Source organism: Pleurodeles waltl, chromosome 6 (assembly GCF_031143425.1).
Source record: "Pleurodeles waltl isolate 20211129_DDA chromosome 6, aPleWal1.hap1.20221129, whole genome shotgun sequence".
NCBI classification, from domain to species: Eukaryota; Metazoa; Chordata; class Amphibia; order Caudata; family Salamandridae; genus Pleurodeles; species Pleurodeles waltl.
This window is the reverse complement of record NC_090445.1, coordinates 256,660,123-256,685,222: the sequence shown is the minus strand read 5'-3', so window position 1 is coordinate 256,685,222 and position 25,100 is coordinate 256,660,123. Positions and strand designations below refer to the sequence as shown.

The 25,100-nt window shown below is 42.5% G+C and overlaps 1 protein-coding gene and 1 long non-coding RNA gene across 2 annotated transcripts in view; one reads left to right on the top strand and one right to left on the bottom strand.

Moving 5' to 3' along the window:
* The window catches only part of LOC138299622 (corticotropin-releasing factor receptor 1), a 1,731,194-nt gene that overhangs the window by 1,524,327 nt on the left and 181,767 nt on the right, over positions 1-25,100 (top strand). Inside the window, exons 8-10 of the mRNA XM_069238054.1 lie at positions 3,079-3,139; positions 16,899-16,971; positions 20,445-20,530. Of these exons, the coding sequence (XP_069094155.1) occupies positions 3,079-3,139; positions 16,899-16,971; positions 20,445-20,530 (220 nt within the window). The remainder of the gene's footprint in view (positions 1-3,078; positions 3,140-16,898; positions 16,972-20,444; positions 20,531-25,100) is intronic.
* LOC138299623 (uncharacterized) overlaps positions 1-25,100 on the bottom strand; it is a 191,352-nt gene that overhangs the window by 138,012 nt on the left and 28,240 nt on the right. The window contains exon 2 of the long non-coding RNA XR_011204795.1: positions 20,920-21,198. This is a non-coding gene — a long non-coding RNA (uncharacterized lncRNA). The remainder of the gene's footprint in view (positions 1-20,919; positions 21,199-25,100) is intronic.

Genomic DNA, 25,100 nt, shown 5'->3' with positions numbered 1-25,100 from the left:
CTGAGCCATCATGTATTAGAGAGCAGTTTCTCCATAATGCTGAAGCCTGGCATCGGATGTCATTACATTGGAAAGGGACTGCCCTCATGTAAGGTGACCACAATTGATGTGGGGATTTACCTCACAATGTGATAGTGCTTGCTGAGAGTAGTGCACATGGGATGGGTTGGCACATATGAAATTAAATCTTGGGCTACTTTATGTTCTCTTTACCGAAGCAAATTCTCTACAGGGAAAAATAAACATCTGTGAAATGCTTGGCTTTAGACCCCTGCATAATAAACAACCCAGCAAGTGAATGCCTAAATGGGGCATGCCCATACAGTGCTTAATTTGAGACGGTGGTTCCACATACTCAGCCCCGATGCTGAATTCTCAACACCAGAGACCACCACAGTCCACCACATGATAGGGGTGTTTGTCTAATTTTGAGACTACACAGTTTACTGTATATATTATCTGTGACGTGTTTGTTATGTATATATTTATGATTTGTTCTTGCTGTTATTAATAATTGTAATGTTATTTATGTTATTGTTTAAATAGCGGTTATTTTGTATAAATTACTTTTATTGTACGAAAATGTCTTACATGTTACTCTTGTTTATTTTTAATATATTTTATTTTATTTTCTAAATGAAATACAACGCCATATGTAGTAAATTTAATATACACTTACCTGTGTTAAGGATATTCAGGTCCCTAATACTTTTGCTTAGGTATTTTTAAAGATTGTGTACAAAGTGTGTCAATATTTTGTTAGTTTCGGATATTATTTCTGCAATATTTATGAGTCACAATATGTTTATTCTGGATATTCGTCATACAACCAAACAGATGGGATTCATGACACATTCCTTATCCTCTCTTTTACATTTGAAAAATGGAGCAAAATGAATTTGCATAGTCCTTTATTAAGCTGGTGAGAAACTGCAAAGTAGATGAACATAATAGATTCAAACAGAGCACTTAGCGCCAGACTATTGATAATGAAAATAATGTAAAGAATGCAACTGGGAATACCAGTTTTAGGTGAGGTGTGGCATCAAAAGAATCTGTGAATCCTGTCTTTCAATGGGAGAATGTTCTGGCTCTCTACCTAGTGGTAGTTGTGGAATATGTTAGAAGCATTTGGAAAACATTTGTAATCATTTTCATTTATTACAAATTATTTCTGATAAAACATCCATAAATGTATTATGCAAAAGTACAGAAATATTTGTGTGCAAACTAAATTGAGAGAAATTTGTATCACATGGGGGACCGCAGATAAGTCTGACTCAATAAAAAGTTGTTATTCTTTCACTGTTTCTGAAGGTTTTCTCTGAGAGTGAATTACAGGAGGACAGAGATATTACCAAATTCCAGGAAAGCTGGTGACAGCTAATAAAGTCAATCGATTTAGATTTGAAATGTTATCTATTCTCTCTTAATTACATTTTTTTTTACTCTTATTAAACATAGGATTGATGATCAGAATTCTGCACTTTTTAGATGAGGCTTGGTGTTCTTTTTTAGTTTAAATTGTACACACATCTTCAATAAAAAAAATATTATTGTAAGGCATCGGATACCTCGGTATACATGAATCTTGTCTGATAAAAATGTTGTGACCTGAATATTGCTTACACAAAATTTTCCAATTGACGGAGATGGTCTATTATTAGGTGTTTGCAAAAATACTTAGGACACAATGATTTTTTTTTTCTGACGATGATCTGCTAAGGATAGTACACTGAACCAAATCTGCACTACATAGTTCAATATTTATTACAAATATGATTTCAAATTGGAATTTGATTCTGGGAGGTATTCTGGAAGGTTTTTATCAGCCATATACAGCTAAATATATAGCCTGCACCTTATTATATATTTGTGTGACTATACGCAAATTCGTAACTCACAAATGTAATTGTTTACACACTTTTAGTATCTCTTCTGCTCTCTCTTTACTAGTAGTATTTTCTGTTCCACTACAGATTTTCATTGTAGATAAATGTGATATTTCATTAAGCAGGTGTAAGGCCTTGAGTTTGCCTTTGTAAATTGTTAATTGTTTTATACCTTGCCACTCTTGAAAAAATGAAGACATGGCCAGGAGCCTGAATCTTTTCTGCATTTTGAATTTTTTAGACTCCTGCATCAGTGAATCAATAGCCCAAGTGGGCGAATCTTTGCCAGATATTTGAATGGCCAAGTAAAATGCATTTACAAACAGTGTTTTTAACCAGAAATTATGTAGATATTCTCTGGCGATTCTGAAATCCTGACCCACCCTGCTGGATCTATGTTAGATGTGACATTCCAGGATCCAACATATGAAAGCCAGTTGTCATTTGGCCCATCTAGAGTGAAATACTCATACAGGTGCTTGGACATGGCTCCGTTCTCACAGTATTTCCTAAACTAAAAAAAGGATGGGCAGAAATGTTTGAGACAACACTTCTTAATGAACGGAAACTCTTATATTCTCTCTATGAAATTAACTATGATTGCCTGCAGGAATTGCTAGACCACGTCCTGCATACACATGAACACTAACCATGCATAATGCATTTAAGGGACAGTTTGAGTGAAATAAGTCTGAGAGTGTGAGACTACAGAAAGTGGTATGACATCAGAAGGCTGTAACCAAAATACTGCCTCACACAAATATTGTGTAACCCAATTGGAGTTAATAATAGAATATGTACTCTCAGTGGGATTATATTTTTGTAAACGATATTTAGGGCACGTTATTTCTGTCAGATATTTTTGACAGTGATATTGTGACATGCCACCACAAAAAGTAGGGTCTAGTAATAGACAACTAATTTAAGTATCACAAGAGAATGGTTTAATTACAGACATCTTCTTCTAAGTATAACTCACAATGGAGCCAGCGCATTTCTTGTAAACTGTGCCTTGTTTTGTGTTTTTGAGGGCCATGAATTGGGTAGGAGTAACATTCCTTAGTTGCTAGAAGCAGCAGACATTTAATAAGGAGAACTGTATGAAAACAAGATAATATTAATATTGTTGTTTGTATTATTAAACCGACTAGAATTTTGATTGGATGGGTCTTTTTTCTCTTCACAGGTATACCATTCCCAATCATAGTTGCCTGGGCCATTGGAAAGCTTTATTACGATAATGAAAAGTAAGTGACATTGCGACTACTTTCGGTGAAAGAAGATACTACAATTTAATATTCCCTTTTTTGAAATTTTTGCATCTGAGTTGGAGAAGTAATTGGCCTCAGGAGATATTAAGTTAAGAATGTGCTTCTGGCTTTATTCTTCTAAAGAATGTTCCGCAAGTTGTGGTAACTTAGTAGGTCTGCCGCTTTGGTTTACATCGAGATTGACTATACTCCTTTCGGTGGTAAACAAAGTTAATGAATTAGCACATGGAGATAAAATTTCACTGATGGGATAGAGGCAGCATACACAACTTTCAGAGTTGTGGGTATCTTGAGCCAAAGCAACATGGCAGTCTGAGACCAGTGCTCCAATCCTGATCTTCTGTACAGATGACCCAGCGCACACCTTGTGGCTGCTGATGAGCTGAAAACAGGCACAGGAGCACAAGGAATCCAATAATGTGCTTAGCATCATGCATCCTTCACAAAACCCCAAAGGATTCTGTTGAATCCTGATACCTGGCACCTAATGGAAAAGAAAAACAAGATGTAGGGTGCCATCAACTCTGAGTACTGAATTGCGAGTTGCAAACGAAAGTGTGCACTGCAAATGCGGTAGGTGAAATAGGGGCCTACTAGCCCAGCTGCTTACATTCTGGGGGGGGGGAGGGGATCCCCAGCACCACTTGTAACATTATTGGGCATTTAATCTCTGCTGTGTGCCATGAGGCACATTAGCTTCTCCCTGAGACAGTCCCACTGTTAATTAGTAAGAAGCATGGTCTCCGATAAACTATATCTCATGGATTCAGGGGGACCGGAGACCCTTATCTACTCACCTCACTATGGACAGGACTATCATAGCGTACAAAAAGCCCCTAGTGACTGTTCTCAGGCCTCACCAAAAGTCACCACCCTTGACTCTTCTTGGTGATAATAGATAAGTAACGCTGCATCCTGTAATCCACCCCACGCACATCAAGGGGTCTGGGACCCCATCTATGCTCACCTCAACTATGAATTACTAAACCAGCGGAAAACACTTGGAACACCAAGGGTTCCAATCATGAGCTAGATCGCCTCAGCCAATATTACTGCTATTGTGAGAATGACACAGCTCTATCTGACCACACACTGAAGCATTCCATTAAAACAAAATTGTTATGGGTGCCCACATTTAGAACTTGATGTTTTGAATTAAACAGTACTGAATCCAGTGCATTTCCATCCCTGTGAGGGAATCAAATGATTTTGGTGATCGTTTGGAACGCGGCAAAGCACCACAAGGCCATCTACCATTGGGGTGTGCATAAACAAGCACTGTTAGAAATGGGATCTTCGGTTGACAGTCAGGTTACCCCCTGTTCAAGCAAGGACCCTCACTCTAGTCAGGGTAAAATAGAATCACCCTCAGCTAACCCCTGCTTACCCCCTTGGTAGCTTGGCAGAGCAGTAGGCTTAACTTCAGAGTGCTAGGTGTAAAGTATTTGTACCAACACACACAGTAACTTAATGAAAACACTACAAAATGACACAACACCAGTTTAGAAAAATAGGAAATATTTATCTAACCAAAACAAGAACAAAACTATAAAAATTCCTGGAATCTTCAGTCCCTTCAAATATGGCAATATAACTCAGACCTGCTATTTCTGGCAACAACAAATATGATTATTCACAGTTTTGTTTGAATAGAAGTAACTCTCTTTATAATGTAAACTGTTCTAATTACTTTGAAAAGTACCATGAGATTTTATCATACGATTAACTTTGCTTTTGTTAAGGCTCTTTGTCAGTAAGACACCTTGTATCTGTAATTAGGTACGAAAATAGTCCCTTTCTGGGGATCTATATGAACATTTAATGATGTGATAACATTATATTGTAGTAACCTCAAATGCCCTACAACTTTCAGTGGTATACATAATTATGTTTTTCATTGCTTGCTTCGTTTTAATTCAACTCTTCTTCTCAGCCACCAACTACATAGACTACATTACTATTTACTTAAGACTATGCTCTCTTCCCACATAAATCCTATCTTCAAATCGCTGGCCATGGTAGCAGGTAGGACGCCAAGGGTACTGCTAGAATGAGTTATCACTTGAGCTCAGTAATGGCCCCAGTAAGTAATGAAGACCCTCTACTTACATTCAAAATATTTATGCCCCATATAGCAGGTGTGCCGGTGTCTTTCTCCCACCATGGCTGAAGGGGAACGTACTTCGCTGAAGGTTTTTTATTGCATTAAATACTGTATTGTTGTTGTTTTGGTATTGTGTTCAAGCTTAAATCAACACAAGGATCTTTTTTCAACATCTTTAACTTCTCAGGAGGATAGGGTAGGTCCTTGGTTGGTTTGGGACAGGCCTGGATGTGGCACTTAATATCCCAATTAGATAAGGGGTGGGGAAATGCATCGAAGTTACATTTCGAGGGATGTGTGAAGGGTGGATTTTTTTCATGATTCTTTGGTTTTCTGTCTCTCCTTCTGTCTCTACCACTGCTCTACTCCTGCTCTTTTCCTTTCCTCCTAGCCTATCCTTTAGTTAGCGGTCAGGCTAATCGCATTATATCACCTCAGCGCACACCAGAACCTTCAGGATGGCACCACACTAAAATCAAGCAGGTTTGTTTCATACCTACTATTCACTAACTCTGCCACACAAGACTACTCAGAGTCGCTCTTGGAGAGGACACATTAGACCTCACATGATTCCGTCACAACAAAACACTTCACCTCATCATAATGTCTCTCCAACTGAAAGTACTTTCCCTGAACACGAAGGGAATAAGCACCCAGTCAAGCATAGAACAACTGCAAACTATTACAACAAATTAAAGGGGGACATAATCTTACAGCAGGAAACACACTTAAATACCTTGTTGGGAAATTCTATAGCCCGTGAATCACAGAGATCGGCATCTCCCACAAAAAAGGAATGGGGTTCTCACCCTAATTTCTGAAAAAATCTGGCATTGTGGTATTATCATATGCACACGACCTACACGGCAGATGGCTCATTTCCAAGGTCAAAAAAGGGACCTAAAATTCTATGTTGTCAATATCTATGTCCAAAATGATACCACTGTGGTTTTTTGGAAGGAGCTAGACAAGCAACTATCAGAACTACCTGACAACCTATGGATAACTATAGGAGGAGACTCCAATCTTCTAGTGGACGGCAACCTTGACAGAATATTTGCACAGGGGATCTAAGTCCCCTTTTGCACATGGGCTGTGTTGGACCTGGCTTTTTGACAGGGTCATCCCCAAACTTTTTGCCTTCCTCCTTTTCTTTTTTTGACCTCATTTTTGCTGGTTTTTAGACTCTGCGCACTTTACCACTGCTAACCAGTGCTAAAGTGCCTATGCTCTCTCCCTTAAAACATGGTAACCTTGAATCATACCTGATTGGACTATTAATTTACTTATAAGTCCCTAGTAAGGTGCACTTTATGTGCATAGGGCTGGTAAATTAAATGCTACTAGTGGGCCAGCAGCACCGGTTGTGCCACCCACTTAAGTAGCCCCTTTCCCTTGTCTCAGGCCTGCCATTGCAAGGCCTGTGTGTGCAGTTTCACTGCCACCTCGACTTGGCATTTAAAAGTACTTGCCAAGCCTAGAACCCCCCTTTTTTCTACATATAAGTCACCCTTAATGTGTGCCCTAGGTAACCCCTAGAGCAGGGTGCTGTGTAGGTAAAAGGCAGGACATGTACCTGTGTAGTTATATGTCCTGGTAGTGTAAAACTCCTAAATTCGTTTTTACACTACTGTGAGGCCTGCTCCCTTCATAGGCTAACATTGGGGCTGCCCTCATACACTGTTGAAGTGGCAGCTGCTGATCTGAACGGAGCAGGAAGGTCATATTTAGTATGGCCAGAATGGTAATACAAAATCCTGCTGACTGGTGAAGTCGGATTTAATATTACTATTCTAGAAATGCCACTTTTAGAAAGTGAGCATTTCTTTGCACTTAAATCCTTCTGTGCCTTACAATCCACGTCTGGCTGGGCTTGGTTGACAGCTCCTTGTGCATTCACTCAGACACACCCCAAACACAGGGTACTCAGCCTCACTTGCATACATCAGCATTTTGAATGGGTCTTCCTGGGCTGGGAGGGTGGAGGGCCTGCTCTCACACAAAGGACTGCCACACCCCCTACTGGGACCCTGGCAGACAGGATTGAACTGAAAGGGGACCTGGTGCACTTCTTAGCCACTCTTTGAAGTCTCCCCCACTTCAAAGGCACATTTGGGTATAAAACAGTGCCTCTGCCCTACCTCATCAGACACTTGCTGGAGAAGAAACCTGAACCAGAAACTACATCCTGCCAAGAAGAACTGCCTGGCAGCTCAAAGGACTCTCCTGTCTGCTCTCTACAAAGGACTGCTGCCTTGCTGTTGCCCTGCTGCCTTGCTGAACTCTTGTCTGGCTGTGAAAGTGCTCTCCAAGGGCTTGGATAGAGCTTGCCTCCTGTTCCTTGAAGTCTCAGGCCCAAAAAGACTTCTCTCTTTTACTTGGACGCTCCGTGCGTCGAAAATTTCGACGCACAGCTTGTTTCGCGGCGAGAAAAACGCCGCACTCCGACGCTGATCGACGCGACGCTCTTGGGACAATCGAAGATCCGACGCACGGCCTCGCAAGGACAACGCCGCCCGACCTCTAGAGGAGAAATCGACGCGACGACTGCCGTGAGATCGTAATTTCAACGCGCAGCCCCGCAGATCGAAGTCTAGAGGAGAAATCGACGCGACGCCTGCCGTGAGATCGTAATTTCGACGCGCAGCCCCGCAGACCGACGCGCAGCCGGAAAACAAGCAGGAAAATCCACGCACAGACCCGGGACATCTGGTAATCCCCGCGATCCACAGAAAGAGACTGTCTGCGTGCCGGAAAACGACGCCCGACTTCCCCGCGTGGAAAATAACGACGCAAGTCCGTGTGTGCTGGGGAGAAATCGACGCACACACCCTTTTTCCACGCACCTCTTCTCTTGTGGCCCTCTGAGGAGATTTTTCCACTCTAAACCAGGTACTTGTGCTTGAAAGAGACTTTGTTTATATTCTAAAGACTTAAGACACTTTATATAACTTTTCAGTGATATCTCTACAATTTCCCATTGCAACTTTATTCTTTTTGACCTACAATTATCCTGATAAATATTATATATTTTTCTAAAGCCTGTGTGGTGTATTTTTGTGGTGCTATATGGTGGTATTGTATGATTTATTGCACAAATACTTTACACATTGCCTTCTAAGTTAAGCCTGACTGCTCGTGCCAAGCTACCAGAGGGTGGGCACAGGCTGATTGTGGATTGTGTGTGACTTACCCTGACTAGAGTGAGGGTTCTTGCTTGGACAGAGGGCAACCTGACTGCCAACCAAAAACCCCATTTCTAACAGGCTGGAAGGACATGACTCCTGTCTTTGCGAAGGCAGGAGTCATGTCCATGAAGGTTGTCCGCACAACCTCCGGTTTTCCCTACGCCTCCCATGCCCGGTTAGCGTCATGTATTTTGACGCTGACAGGGTCTTAGCGCCCGCTTGCGCCATTCCTTAAATATGGCGCCCGGCTGGCGGCCTGGAATGGCTCTAGCGGGCGCAATACTTTTTGACACAAACCTGCGCTAACGCCAGTTTGCATCAAACAGTATTATTATGGACCTAAGTCTCATAAACAAATTAATATTTGCTGTAGTAATAATAACTAAATGGACATTTGGCGACTATATAACCGAGCAGGGAGCGATTATACATTTTAGTTGTCTCCCCATCACTCCTTTTCGAGGATAGACTATACTGGTTAGCAAGAGCCTATTTCACCTAGCACACCCCCTGAAAATTGAGGTGATTGTAATTTCTGACCATACTTGCGTGTCATTAGATCTCAATCTAAACGACCCTACCCCTCCACCACAGCACTGGCATCTAAATGATGACCTACTTGATTGTGCTGGCTGTTAGGAAGAATTAGCAAAGGATATTGATCACTTCCTCTTAGAGAACCATGCGGATGACACATCCCCAACAATAAGATGGGATGCACTCAAAGCCACGGTGGGACGCATTATGATTCATCAAATGGCACTCAAAAATAAAACATCCTTATAAATTAGAAGCATAAATTCAAGCTCTGGATACACAACTTAGAAACACCAAAGGTTCAAATGTCTTAACTAAGCTATGCACCTTACAATACAAATTCAATCAAAACATGGAAGAGCACAGAATAGGGTCGATGTTGTAAATGCCAGGCGACATAGCAACAGAAATAAAAACCACGGCAAACTACTTATAATGCAAAAAAAAACAAGACCCTCATTTCCACTTTAAGAAATCCTGATGGGGAGGTTATATCATTGACACATGGTATCCTGGAGTTGTTTGGGTCAATCGACTTGAACCTACAGAATTCCAACAAGCCGGTCTCCATCTCAGCAATCAACGATTACCTTGACTCCTGCAGCCTTCCTCAGATAGCACATTAAGACACGTTTGATTTTAACAAACCCATCACAGAAAATGAAATTAGATCTGCAATACGCTCACTCGAATCTGGGAAAGCTCCTGGCTCAAATGGCTATTCGGCCAAGTTCAAACAAAGTAACAAGGCCTCTTCATTCAGTCTTTCACCAATACGCCACCACTGGTCACATTACTGGCACTGGTACTGAGGCTACAATCATTGTAATTCCAAAATAAAAAAAAGACCACTTAAATGTTAAGAATTGTAGACCGATCTCCCTCATCAATCTGGACTATAAAGTGTTTGCAAAGATAACATCTCAGAGATAGGAGTCGGTTATTCAAAATATGGTAGCTAATTCACAAACGGGATTTCTAAAGGGCAGGCTCAAGTCAAACAACATTAGAACATTTAGTCATGTCCTAGAAAAAGCAAAACTGACCCACACCCTGACTGCGGCCCTTGCACTAGATGCAGAAAAGGCCTTTTGGTCCTTTCTAAAAACTGCACTACACCAATACCAGTTAGGAGAAGAGTTAATTTGCATGATCATGGCCCTAAACTCAAAGCCAACGGTGAAGGTCAGTGTAAATGGTCACTTATCACAACTGTTTATGCTGTCTCAATGCACCCATGATGGATGCCCGTTTTAAAACTTCACACTTCTATAGCACACTACTCACCCATTAGGGTCTCAAGGCACTGTACACATACCACTGTGGAACCCCTGCTGGCTTTTCCCTGTGAGGCACCCACTTCTGGGCACCCCCAAGGGTGAAGCCTGGCATCCAGAGTGGGACCCATTAATTAGATTAGGCACTGAGGTGAGAATTATCTGGTACAAGGGAATCGAACCCCAGCCCCGCTGAGGCAGGAATTGAACCCTGGTCCCAGGTCAGATCTCTGCAGCTGGTTCTGCTGCTCTAACCATTGTGCCACACTTTCACCTATATGCTACCTCTTAGTCATCAAACTGTTAATCACATCATTCAGAGGTAACCCTGATATCACAGGCATCAATTTTAGCTCAAGTAAATAAGTGGTGGCAATCTATGCTGACGATGTGCACCTGTTCACTGAAGAAGCACCACCAGCTATTCTGACCATTATGAAAGAAATAGAGAGGCATTCTTTGGTGGTAGGTTATTCTCTAAACAAAGATAAAACAGAGGTATTCACTCTGCATATTCACTGTACATCTACGATGATTGGCAATCTGGGTCTAAAATGCCAACCAGATTCAATACAATACTTAGGTATCTAGTTCAGCACCAATCCCAAACATTCCATCTCCATTAACAAACAAAAAACCCTCAGCAAAATCAAGGACCTCCTAAGCATTTGGTCACCAAAAAATATGACTTGGTGCGGTTGAGTAGACACCATCAGGATGAGGACTGCTCCTCTGGTCAACTTCACAACCAGCATGCGGTGGTCCTCTCCTCCACTTTCTATAAGTCTGTAGGTAAATACATCTCAGAAATGTTATGGAAAAACAAAAGGCCAGGAATCTCTATGAACATCCTAAAAGAAGTAGGGCCTCTCAAGTCATAAACCTCCCTGATGATCCACAATATCATCAGGCATCCCTAATAACTCAGCGTTCTTAGTGGTTTCAATCATAACACAAGAACTGCCCCTCCCTCCTTCTTATATAGGCTCATCTAACATATCCCCTACTTCTTAATGCCACTCTCACGGTACAGAACTTAACCAGACTCCCGTTGGAACACTCAATACTCAATACAGTTTCAGCCCTCTTAATTCATGACAAATGTTTAGACCATCAACTAGCTGGCTCCACTATGACCTCCCTATGGTACAACCGCAAGATTCAACTAGACGGGAAGGCACTATTCTGGGACTCATGGGCAAGGAAAGGCATAAACTTTATAGCTTATCTAGGGACTCGAGCACACCCTATTCCCTTTTCAACCCTTCAACTGAAATATGAACTACCCCACATAGACTTTTATAAATTTCTGAGGTTGAAAAGCGCCATGAGTAGATTGAAGTCTCCACACTCTCTAGATCTACAAGTACTGCTGGGTAATTTTAAAAAAATGGCACACTACATCACACATTTATACATTTTTATAAAAATGGGAATCTCACATACAAACTTTATGTAACACAAAATTCACAGATACCTCCCGGCAGAAAATATGAAAGTCTTCTTTCTCCGCAAAAATCACACAAGCCCTAGCACAACTTAGATTCTAGTCCATCCACAAAACATACTGGACCCTGTCCAGGCTTCATAAAGTAGGTTTGAGAGCCTCTGCTATTTGCTGACATTGTGCGGATGGGACAGGGCATCTACATCATATGTTATTTACCTCCAAGATGGCCCACCAGCTGTGGTCTAAGGTACAATCACTGACTCACGAAATAACTGGGGTAGCTTACAAATCAACTTTTTAACTGTTGCTCTGGGCTTACCCGCTAATCTCCTTTCAACTGATTTTAAAGAAGCAACCTCAATACTTATCAGGGCTGGCTTTTGGGCGGTGCAAGCGGTGCAGCCGCACCAGGCGCTGGCCTCAGGGCGGCGCTGTGTTGAGCAATAACTTCCGAAACTTGCAATTTAAAAGCACCTCCTGAAAAGTTCCTTGTGCATCCAGGCTTCAGGAAACAATTAAAATGTCAAGATACCTCTTATGATTAGTATTCCTGCTAGGGAGAGAGGTGGGAGTTTTGCCTAGGGACAGCTTTGACTCAACATAAAGTAGCATAGAGGGTTAATAGTCCTGCTGCAAACAAAACAATACTATGGGGCATATTTAAGAAATGTGGCGCTGCACACACTGCAGCACAACTTTTCTTGCACCCTTTAGCGCCCCCCTAACTCCACCATGTGTGCATTATATTTAAAATATGACGCACCACAGTGATAGTTAGGGTATTAGCGTCAGAATTGTTTATTCTAGTCTGGCGCTTTGCAGGACACTAATCCTGCAAAGCACCCAGAGGCCCATTTAAACCAATGGAAGCCTCCTTTTAATGCCTGCTCTGAGCAGGCTTTAAAGGTGCTGGAAAAAAATGACGCAAAGAAATCTGAGAGATTTCTTTGCGTCATTTTTTTGGCCCCGCTAACGGGGGGATGCCCCCTTTGCATATATTATGCCTGGCGCAGGCATAATGTAGCGCAAAGGGTAACAAAGTGTAAATATAATGCAGCGGTTTTGGCCTTCTAACAACACATTAGCAAAAATAAATTAAAATTCACTAATGTGGCATTAGAATGGCACTAGGGGCCCTTAAATATGCCCCCTATGGGGCATATGTGAAAAAAGTGGCACTGCACACAGTGCTGCTCCACTTTTCTTGCGCCCCTTAACGGCCCCCTAACACCACCATGTGTGCGTCATATTAAAAATACGGCTCACCATGGCGGTAGTTAGGAGACTAGCATCAGAATTTTTTACGTTAGGCCGGCGCTTTGCAGGATTAGCATCAATAATGCTGACACTAATCCTGCAAAGCACCCAGAGGGCCATTTCACCAATGGAAGCCTCCTTTTAATGTCTGCTCTGAGCAGGCGTTAAAAGTGCCGGAAAAAAATCACGCAAATAAGTCTGTCAGATTTCTTTGCACCATTTTTTGGGCCCCCCTCAAATGGGGGGATGCCCCCTTTGTATACATTATGCCTGGCGCAGGCATAATGTAGCGCAAGGGGTTACAAAGTGGTGCAATGAATGCATTGCACCACTTTGTAAATATGGACCAGCGTTTTTGGCCTTCTAATGCCACATTAGTGTAAACAAATGACACTAATTTGGCGTTAGAGTGGCACCAGGGGCTCTTAAATACCCTTTGAGGCATATTTGAAGAAAGTGGAGCTGCACACAGTGCTGCGCCACTTTTCTTGCATCCCCTAGCGCCCCCCCATTGCCACCATGTATGTGCTGTATTTAAAATACAGCACACTATGGCCATAGTTAGGGGACTAGCGTCCGAATTGTTTACACTAGTCCGGCGCTCTGCAAGATTAGCGTAAAAAATGTTGACGCTAAACCTGCAAAGCACCCAGAGGCCCATTGTAACCAATGGAAGCCTCCTTTTAATGCCTGCTCTGAGCAGCCGTTAAAAGTGGCAGAAAAAAATGACTCAAAGAAATTTGACAGTTGTCTTTGCGTCATTTTTTTGGCCCCGCTAACAGGGGGATGGCCCCTTTGCATACAATATGCCTGGAGCAGGCATAATGTAGTGCAAAAGGTTACAAAGTGTAAATATGGTGCAGCGTTTTTGGCTTTCTAATGCCACATTAGAGTCAATTTTAAAAATAACACTAATGTGACGTTAGAATAGCACTAGGGGCTCTTAAATATATTTTTTAAAAGTGCCGCTGCACACAGTGCTGAGGCACTTTTCTTGCACTCCCTAGCGCCCCCTTAACACCACCATGTTTGTGTCAAATTCAAAATATAGTGCACTATGGCGGTAGTTAGGGGACTGGAGTCAGAATTGTTTACGCTAGGCCGGCGCTTTGCAGGATTAGCATAAAAAATTTGGAAGCTAATCCTGCAAAGCACCCAGAGGCCTACTGTAACCAATGGATGCCTCCTTTTAATGCCTGCTCTGAGCAGGCATTAAAAGTGCCTGAAAAAATTGACGCAAAGAAATCTGTGGGATTTCTTTGCACCATTTTTTTGGACCCCCTAATGGGGGGGTGCCCTCTTTGGAGACATTATGCCTGGTACAGGCATAATGTAGCACAAAGGGTTGCAAAGTGGCACAATACATGCAATGCGCCACTTTGTAAATATGGTGCAGTGTTTTGGCCTTCTAATGCCACATTAGCGTTAAAAAAATGATGCTAGTGTGGAATTAGAATGTAGCTAGGGGCTCTTAAATATGCCCCTATGTATTATGTGGATAGCTGAGTGGATTAGTAAAGCCAGCCTTTACAGGTGCTTTAAAACACATGAATGTATGTGAAAGGAGAGCGATGGAAAGATAAGGGGCACATTTGCCTTGCGGTAGTGAGTGAAACCGAGGAATAGGTGATGGGGTGGGGGTGCCAAAATAAACTGTCGCACAGGGCGCCACTAGTCCGAAAGCCGGCCCTGATACTTACTGACTTTCTCTTAGCTCTGGGTACGAAGACAATACTTTCAGATTAGAAATCAATGTCAACAAGCTCCTCTGACAAATGGTGCAATTTGATGCACTATGTTAGAGGCACTAACAACATCCTATACACAAAACTACATGGTGGCTCCGATTCTAGACATATTTGGGATAGATTTGATAAATATTTGCAGAAAAGCAAACAGCTATGAATGTTTTCCTGAATATCTGACCTCTGCCTGCGGAAGGCGATCGGTGCGTAGCGCTACCTGCGGACTCCGCCTCGGTTCACTTAACTGAAGCAGTTGATGGCCTGACTTATAGTAGCCACTTGTTCTCTTGCTCCCACCTCTCTCCCTTATTTCCTTGCTCTCACTGGGATCTTTCCTGATTTGCCCACATCTTCCCCTTTTAGCCATGAGTCACTATCGTTTCATTATTATGTACCTCTGTTTGACAAGCCTGCAGCTCAGCCTCTTTCTTCGACAATCGTTACTTATTCTATACTAAGGGCCATATGTACCAACGCATTTTCCCATAGACACAGAGGGGGTACTTCTAACCCTGGCGGTAAAAACCCCCAGGGCGAATGTCGCGTTAGCACCGCCAACAGGCTGGCGGTGCACCGCTGGGCATTCTGACCGCGGCGGTTCTGCCGCAGTCAGTAGCGGGAAACCGGCGGTCTCCCGCCGGTTTCCCGCTGCCCTGCAGAATCCCCCATGGCGGCGGAGCGCGCTCCGCCGCCATGGGGATTCTGACACCCCCTACCGCCATCCTGTTCCTGGCGGGTCTCCCGCCAGGAACAGGATGGCGGTAGGGGGTGCCGCGGGGCCCCTGGGGGCCCCTGCAGTGCTCATGCCAATGGCATGGGCACTGCAGGGGCCCCCGTAAGCAGGCCCCAAAAGGAATTTCAGTGTCTGCTTTGCAGACACTGAAATTCGCGACGGGTGCTACTGCACCCGTCGCACTCCAGCAACTCCTCCGGCTCCATTCGGAGCCGGCTTCATTGTTGCTGGGTCTTTCCCGCTGTGCTGGCGGGCGGCCTTTTGGCGGTCACCCGCCAGCACAGCGGGAAAGCCAGAATGGCCGCCACGGTCTTGTGACCGCGGTGCGGTCATTTGGCGGTAACCGCATGGCGGGCGGCGACCGCCACCCGCCGCGGTTAGAATCACCGCCAGAATGGGTAAAACCCTTTGATACATCTGGCCCTAAGTCTCAACTGGCCGAGATATAAATCATCTTCACATACATCCATGGTTATATATCTCACCATGCGCTCACCTCAGACTAAGCATTCTAACAGAAGTAAAATGTAAATGCTTTATCTCATGGCTCTGCTTCTCCTTGCTTGCAAAAACAATAAAACTATTTGAATCAAACAAAAAAAAACTTTTACAATGATCTGGTTTATTAGAGATTCTGACCTCCCCTTTGCTATGTCGTAACTGTGGGCTGCGGGTCCGCATATATTCTGGGTTGGAGAACAAAAATCACAAAGGGCACTGCCCTGATTTTGTCATTAAAACCTGGCACACGTTTATTTTTCTAAAGAAAACACAGCTAGTATTAGGGCAAAGCTCGTCGCGGTTGGGCTATAGCCGAGTTAAGGTTGCAGCAATGTTCAAATAAGGTTATACCAGAGCACAGTCATCTGAAGCCATATCTCAAATATCGTTAATTTAAGCCAGAGATAGAGTTAGGCCAGTACCAAGCTAGAGTAAAGGAGAATTTCAAGTAAAGTAGAATCAAAGCTGAGGCAGAAATACCGGTATGGCTAACCTATGTTTCAGGTAGTGTTACATCAAAGTTCAGGTAGTGAAGTTGGTCAAATAGACAAACCTAATGCGAAACAAAGCTCCAGGAGGGTTAACGCTACAGACAGGTAGAAGCAGGTCGGGAGGGGTGAGCCAAAACCAGATAGGATGTGGCCAAACCTCCGGAGGTTGAAAACAACGTTTTGGTAGAGTTAAGCCAAGGCTCAGGTTCAATCAGAGAAGCATTAGGACAGGTCTGGTGTTTTGTAGTGGTGGGTGACTTCATATAGATGGACTAGATATAGAGGACAGCTCATGCATACACCTATCAAGGCTTATGCCACATGTCAAAGGGTGAGAGGTCAATAAACTGAGCTCCTGAATAAGGTGAGCTATGGCACTAATATATAATTCATATTTCTCCCTCCCGATTCATTTAATTTATTTTTATTTGTGGGCATTTTCTCTCACGCAGGTGCTGGTTTGGGAAACGAGCCGGGGTCTATACAGATTTCATTTATCAAGGACCAGTCATCCTGGTGCTCCTGGTAAGATTTTATAACATGTTACACTATTAACAGTTGAACATCGTGGTTCGGACTGAAAAGGGCATGTTACCAAAAGAGCAGTGCTTAATTTGTGCTTGTTGTTTCAGGTGCTGAGCACCGGCACTTATTTTTGCGGGCCGTGGCTTATTCTTCTGCCTCACGCTTTTGCTGCGAGCTCTTGTAGCAAAAGACACATATCGGAAAGATGGAGGAAGAGCAAAGCGAAAAAACGTCACAGAGTTAGAAGGCAGAAAGCTGCAAGAGTGAGCTGGAAGAGCAGGGTGTGTCTGTAAATAGATGAAAGAGGCCCGAGATGTCTTCAGGGTTACTCTGCCTCGCTATCCCGAATTCGCACATTTAATTGCAGCAGCCGCGTGTTTCAGAGGAGAGCTTTGAGCACCGACACCTTTTTATGTACAAATTAAGCACTGCAAAAGAGTAGAAATTTAATAAATGTATTAAAATGAAAGGCAGGCCCTACTCACCTTAATAGACTGACTTAGAAAAGTCTTAGAATTGTGTTATTTTTCTCGCTTCCATGGCCAGTGCTGTCTTTACAGACACCGTCTGTGGTGTTCAGGTACTTCCCGAACCCCATATATCAGTCCAGAATTATGCTAATTCAAATTGTTTCTATAGCTACTGTTATGACATTTAAATGGCCGAAATGCATGTGATGCACTTGGTGTCAATTTTGTCCAGCGTCTGTGTTGGCAAGTCTGAATGTATGGAACCTTGGCAGGGACTTTTTAATGCATGGGCAAAGGGGGCTTTGGCCCAGGGCCCAAGCCTTTCAGGGACTACCAGATAGATCAAGCTCTGTTCTCCACATAGCCCTGCTCCGATGACCTTGAATGATTTTTAAACACAGATTATTTTAAATACATTTTTCTTTAATTTATTTTTAATATTGGTAACACGTGGGAGTCTATTACAGACATTTGGCAGATAAATAGGTTTGTTTTTCACACTATGCAACATCCGTTAAAAAAATAATTTCAGATCAAAACAGGACTTCACACATGAGAAATAGGTGTGTGTTCCAGAGATTATTTGCAATAATGTTAGTGAGCTGCAGCTATATTACTATATTACAGCTCTATCACTGAATATTAGATGGAAACACATTTAGAATGTGGACCAGTTTACCTGTGCAGGGTCAATGAACTGGTCAAAGAGAGCATTCAAAAGCTGAAATTGGATCATAAGTTCAAAACTGTTCCGAACAGGGGCCCCCAAAATATGTTTGCCCAGGGTCCCAAAAAAACATTAAGATGTCCCTGGACCTGGGTTCCAATCCTAGCTCGTACATTGACCTACATAGTGTGATTCCGGCCCATTTACTTCACCAGTAAATTGCTAGAAACAGGCTGAATGTAGGTGTAAACGCCTACATAACTCTATACTGTAGTAAGAAGTGTTAACTGACAGTAACTTGTTCACTGTTCCGTCTCCAGCTTTGAGTGTACTCCTCAGTATTCGGATCTAGGTTGTTGTCAAGTGACAGCCTGCTGAGCAATTTAGATCCTAGCAAATCGTTTTCTTCCCAGCACATTAGGCTGCTACTAATGGTTTACACTCTCATTGCTGCATCATGGAGTGATTTCCTTTCAATGGAAATACTGTACAAATGAAAATCACATATGCCACTTTGTATGTGCCAACTCTTCATAAATTATTGTTTTCTTTTTTTATTGCATTTATAACGTGTTGAACTTGTTTAGAAAATGTGCTGCTAACGTTGGCTGACATGGCGCTGGTTAGTATTTCCAGCATGTCAAAAGTAAATCTCAGTGACTTAACTCAGTGCTTTACAGTAGTGGTCATCTCAAGATCTGCTGAAGATCCCCTGCTTTGTTTAAAGGGACACAGCTTAGACAAGAATCACTTTGGTTCTTTTGAGATCCAACCCAAAATATTGGTTAGAAATGGATTGGCTGTCTTATCTTGGGTACATGTCTAGATCTCTGTCTCTACCCCAGACTATGCAAAAATATTTTTAACCTCCGGTCACTCCATAAATACCTATGCCTGTCATGGAGATGTACGTTGATGTAAAATATTCTTCCTTGTGCCCAAATCATTTAATCTGATGGCCAGAGCTTGTATATTTTTAGGGGTTCAACTGTTGAGTGGGCGCCTTCCTAGGGAAGCGCGCAGAGTTGTTACTCATAAACAGGTCACCTCCTCCACTGAAGTACGGCCACACAATATGCACTGTCTTGCAAGCCAAGTTATGAAATTGTGATGTGTGCTTTTTGCTTCTCAGTTCTCACAGTATTTTTGCAAGTTCTTACTGTACCACCTAATGGCGACCTCTGAAGGCTCACCGCTACTGACTGCTTTGATGGAGTACATTTAGAGATATGGCCATTTTGCTTAAAACCCTCTTCATGATGCACTGAGAATCTTCATCATGGTGGCCGTGTCACTGAGTGTAGTGCGCAGAACAGTTATCAGTGCAAAAGTTTTGGAAGGAGTGCCTTCTCGAAGGTGCACTGAGCATGTGCGGGTTTGTCTTCGGGTACTTCTGGGTGCAAGTTCTGTGGTTTGCTACTTAAACACTGGCTCAGCCTCCACCAAAACCCCTGGCCAGGAGTCTTCATAGGAGTCTTCATAGTCATTCAAACAGGAATGATTTCATATCATTATTTTACGAGTCCCAGTGCAAACTTTTGCACCCAGGGGTTGTGTCTAGTGACAGGTGTGTTTTGCCAAATCAGAGTAACAGAAGGGCCATTGTTACAGTCCTTAGGGCCTGATTTAGATTTCAGCGGATGGGTTACCCCGCCACAACGGTGACGCATATCCCGTCCGCCTAACTATAAATCCCATAGGAAATGATGGGATTTATATTTCAGCGGTCGGGATATCCATCACCATTGTAACGGAGTAACCTGTCCACCCAAATCTAAATCAGGTCCTTAATTTACAAACAACAAGAGCAGGAGCTTAACGTTTGTCTTCAGAGCAGCAGTGCTGCTGAATGCAATTGTGCACCACATGCTTCTTTCTGCCACCACACTATAGTTCCAGTCCTTTTATCATATTATTCCTATTTAACGAAATAAGTCAATTGAATAACCCATCTGTACCACTGACATGACAATCTAGTCAGTGTATTATGGCCCTATATTGCCATCTCGGGGTTATTGTGATATTTACAAACTGCTTGGCCTTCGACCGTGTATCTTAGGATGCTACCAGACCTTCTCGGTGGCAATACTGGGCCATATCACACAGTTACTCATTATGTTTACTGTATACATATAATTAAAGTTTGTCACCGCATGTAACACCGAAGCCTGGCTTTTGATTTCCACGTCTTTTTTCTCACGTAGAGCCACGATTGCTGTCCCTCAATTTCCTGCATTTTACCGCTGTCGTTGTCAGGCTAAATAGATAGTGTTTGCAATCTTGATCCTGTCTCTTGTTTTGGACTTGGAATAACATCATCAATGCGTTTTTTTCAGATCAATTTCATCTTTTTATTTAACATCGTACGAATACTAATGACAAAGCTGCGGGCCTCTACCACTTCAGAAACCATTCAGTACCGGTAGGTGCTCTAGTTTATTTTTGTATGTCAACTCATCCTTTCTTTCTGAATACTAAACTGAATAGCGTTCACCACATTAAACTGGCAAAGGTTCTTCCCTGTATTACCTGTTTTGATTGCTATGAAAAATAATGAGGCGCATGCTTCATGGTCTCCTATAGTATACAGATAATGACAGCTCACAAGTATTATACTTCTAGTCTGGGATCTTCCCAAATGCAAGAGATCCCAAAATGGAGTCATGGACTCCATCTTGTTTGAGCTGTGCAAGCCTACTTACAAGGCTCACCTTACAAAACGTTTAGAAAATTAAGCCTGGTAAAAGTAATACATGAAGAAATGAGCATAATGTGTAATTTTGAAGAGTCTTCGAACTGCATATTCCTTACCTTAGAATACCCCCGAGGCTCCATATTGGATCCAGAAAATCTTGAGCAGCATCTCCGTGCACCAGTAGGTGGCTCTGATGGCTCCACGTCGATGTCATCTTCACCGGATGTGCTGCGTATGGTGCCTCAATAGGCGCCACTCCAGTGTTCTGACATCAGTTTCTTTCTTTCTGCTACAACAGTTGCAGATCCAGAGGACTACCTCGGTCACTTTTTGACCAACATTTGGGCCAGCAGGAGAGTTATGCATGTATTATGTCTGATCAAGTAGTTTTACTGCTGCAAAATAAAATATAACAAGCAATGGCAATGCCAATAGGTCTGGATTAGGAATGCACTCTCATTGCCAGACATACAAATCCACATACTTTAATAGCTGCCTCATTCCATCTGTGCTGCTGCCAGATATATATTGCCATAGATTATGCAGTTATCTAAGACACTTTAATAGTATTACAATGGCATCTGTGTTCCCCTTACATTTATCCCAGGTAGCTGGATAACGAAAGAAAATGATCACAGCTATGTGGAGGGCAAGCATTTTTTTGTGGAAGTACAGAACTTCTTACCAATGGAAACATGTGCTCCCAACATGTGGGCGGAGCCAAAACCCATTTCCTGGTGATTCTCACACCTGCTGCACTGTCAAGTCAGACCATAAACATATCTAATTTTATTATGTATGCTGTTGGAAAGGAAGTCATTCATTCACATTATCCATTGTCCATCTAGATATTTGATAAAATAGCTTGCAAACTTTTAGCACTGTGCATTCTGACTCAAAAAAGCTTTCAAATAGTCTTATCCTTTTCAAGCACTATTAAAACAGTGTATTGCATGTGACAACCCAGTAGGTTAAAGGTGTTTCTGAAACAGGTTTACTTTTTATCTTTGTTGTTGCAAAATGCAATCTTGAAAACATATCATTCCTCTGTACACAGGACAATGAAAATAACAAAAAAAGAAGAAAAATACATTATAAATACTAAATTATGTTCTTATGTAATGAAGCCTGGTAAAAGTAACTCCTGTATGCCTTTCTACCAATACTACTCTTGTCCTGAGTCCTCAAAAATATAAGGACCGGCTGAGTCCCAGTCATCCTAGAGACTCTGGATTGGACAGAAAGTATGGAGTCCTGAACTACTGGGCATGAGTATATGTGCTCCAATCAGGCTGCCCCTTTGGGTGGGCCTCCTGTCGCAGCAGCAAGGCTGGGTCTTGCATCACAAACTGCATGCACTTCACCTTCATGCTTGGAGATTGAGTGGCGACAGCTGAGTTTTTCGACCCTTGTCCCAATGAGGTTGATGTTATCCTGGCAGCCAGGTGTCACTCGATGAAATCTGCACACGCTTGTTGCTGGGACAAGTTTTTGGTTTGATTCCAGACCTACTTCATGCCAAACTGTCTGAGATGACGAGATCAGCACTGGGCACTGTTAAGGGATATTTGGCAGCTATCTCAGCTTTTCTGCAGATGCCAGATCAGCCTTCTCTGTTTTAAGTCCCCTGTTGTGTCTTGCTTCTTGAAAAGATTGCACCATAAGTTTCTACCTTCCCGTTCCATTATATCCCCATAGTACTTGAATTTGGTTTTGACCTATCTGAAGTGTTCTCCCTTTGGACCCTTGTCCTCCCAGACTTTTGACTCGTAAGATGGTCTTCTTGGTGGCCATTGCATTGACCCAGAGGGTGAAGGAGCTTTAGACCATCTCAGTTCAGGCACAGTATGCAACCCCATATACCAGCTTGTACAGAAGAAGCTGGTTCCAAAAATGCATGTGTCTTTTCTACTTCAGATGGTGACCCCCTTTCACGCCAGTCAGATGATCACTCTTCTGACATTCTTTGCTTGCCCTCAACCCTTTAAGGTAGAGGAGAGGCTCCATCATTTGGATCCAAAGAGAACCTTAGTTTTATAGCGAAAGTGTAAAAAAACACTGACTGAACAATCAGTGTTTCATTTGCTTAATCAGATCAAAGAAGGGCAAGGCTGTGTCCATCTCTTGATTGTTTGTACTCTGCATTTGAATCTGACACTCACTGGTGAAGTAAAAGCCTCCATGAGACCTGAGGGCTCACTCATCAGAGTCAAGCCTGCAACTACTGCGTTAGCACGCAGGGTGCCTGTAGCTATGTGGGCATTGCTCCATTCATTCACGTAGCACTACTGTCTGCATAGTCAATTCCGCTCAAGTGGGCAATTTGCCTGCTCGGTCCTGCAGGACTTTCTGATTTTAAGTCAGTTCGAAACCCCATCTCTGGAAAGATTATTGCAAGGGTATCTATCTTGAGATAAGGAATCTGTGGTTAGAAGCCTCTTCCAGAAGACCAAACTGTTTACCTTTGTTAATGCCTCTTCTGATGGAGACTCTATCTAAACACAGATTCCTTACTGGACCTTCCTTCCTTCCTGCTCTGCTAACTACACTCCTTCCTCTGGAAGGTTCTCCTTACCTTCAGCACAATGGTCATAACCATTCTGATGTGTCTCATTGCTTCTGATGTGTGTGTGTGTCACAAAAGAAATGATGATACTGCTCAGGGGTGGCTCCTGTGCACGTCACATCTGGTGCTGACGATGTCAGTGATTAGCCATTGACATCACCTATCAGTATGCAGAGGTTCTGCTCAAGATTTTCTGGATCCTTTCTGACACCTTGGTGATTTTCTAAGGTATGGAATCTGCAGTTAGATACAGTCTCTATCAGAAGAGATGCTGCAAAACGTAAGTAAGCTGTTCTACAAGATCACTTCAATATGCCAAACGCATTATTTTAGCTTTTTACTTTAATCACCTTTCATTATCTGGGAGTTGTGGTCTTCATTAGACTCTAAAACAATGAAAATAAGATTTGAAAATGTCTGATAAAAATGACCCTAAATGGTGAAGGGCAGAAATAGCTCCTTTTGGTTAATCATACATGGAGCAACCTCACAAACCTAAGTGTGCGTTGTGCTAAGGCTAGAGAGACACGTCTGTTAAATTAAAGGTTAATTAAACGTGCCTGTGCCAATGAGGCCAAGGATAGCATGAATATTCAGCGTATGCAGATCATTGTAAAGAATGCAGGACTAAATTTGCATGGAAGTGGAAGCATTTCACCACAAAGTAATGGAATCTGAGGAAAGTGTTTTATGTAGTATTTTATGTACTCCATTGTGAATGATAAGGTACACAGGTTTTCTGTTCTCAAACCTACTAATCTCATGTGTTGCATTAAAAACTTCTTTTTTATGAGAAATCTACTTTGTTGAAGAAATGTGCTACTTGACAAATCCTCTCCCCTGAAATCAGTAGAGTGCTGCAACTAGTTGTAATATACTATGTGTCTATGTTCAGATTCAAGGTTGAAATGTCAACATATGCCTATTACATAGAATGTGAGAAATACATCTCTAAATATGTCAATCCTAGTGATGAGTTTCAGTTGCCTTCAGGGTGATATGCTATGCACTTCTTTGTTGCTGAAAAAGAGGTGCTTTGGGATTTCAAGTACTTAAACATTTGCAGACCTTAGCTTCACAGGCGTCACTTCAAAAAAATCTTAAGGCTAGTCATATCACACAGCCTATGGCCACAAGTAGCATCAAGAAAATTAACATAATGTAGCCCTTGACCCTTATGCCAGGCCATTGTGCTTATTCTAGACAAATTTTAGTGAAAACACTAGGCCGAAACATTTTGATAAAGAACAGTTGCTAACAGGCACAAACATCCATCTCATCAAACTAGCAAAGACAAAAAGCACATTTACTTTTAAAAGATCCATAGTCAAGAGGTTAAATCAATATGTTGCAAAATATTAGACCTGTCAGTCTTAGAGTGGCTTTCCCCCAAGTCCTTTACCTTCCTCCTCTATATTGTTCTGATGTGTTTTTTGTTGGCCTTAGGGCTCTGTGCATTCTACCACTGCTAACTAGGGCTAACGTGATTGTGCTCAGACCTTAAAACATGGTAATATTGGCTTATTCCCAATTGGCATAATTAATTTATGTATAAGACCCTAGTAAAGTGATGCTACATGTACCCAGGGCCTGTAAATGAAATGCTACTAGGGGGACTGCAGCATTTGTTGTGCCACCTACTTAGGTAGACTTGAAAACCTGTCTTAGGCCTGCTATTGCAGCCTGTGTGCGTAGTTTTAAACTGTCATTTCGACCTGGCAAAATCAGTCT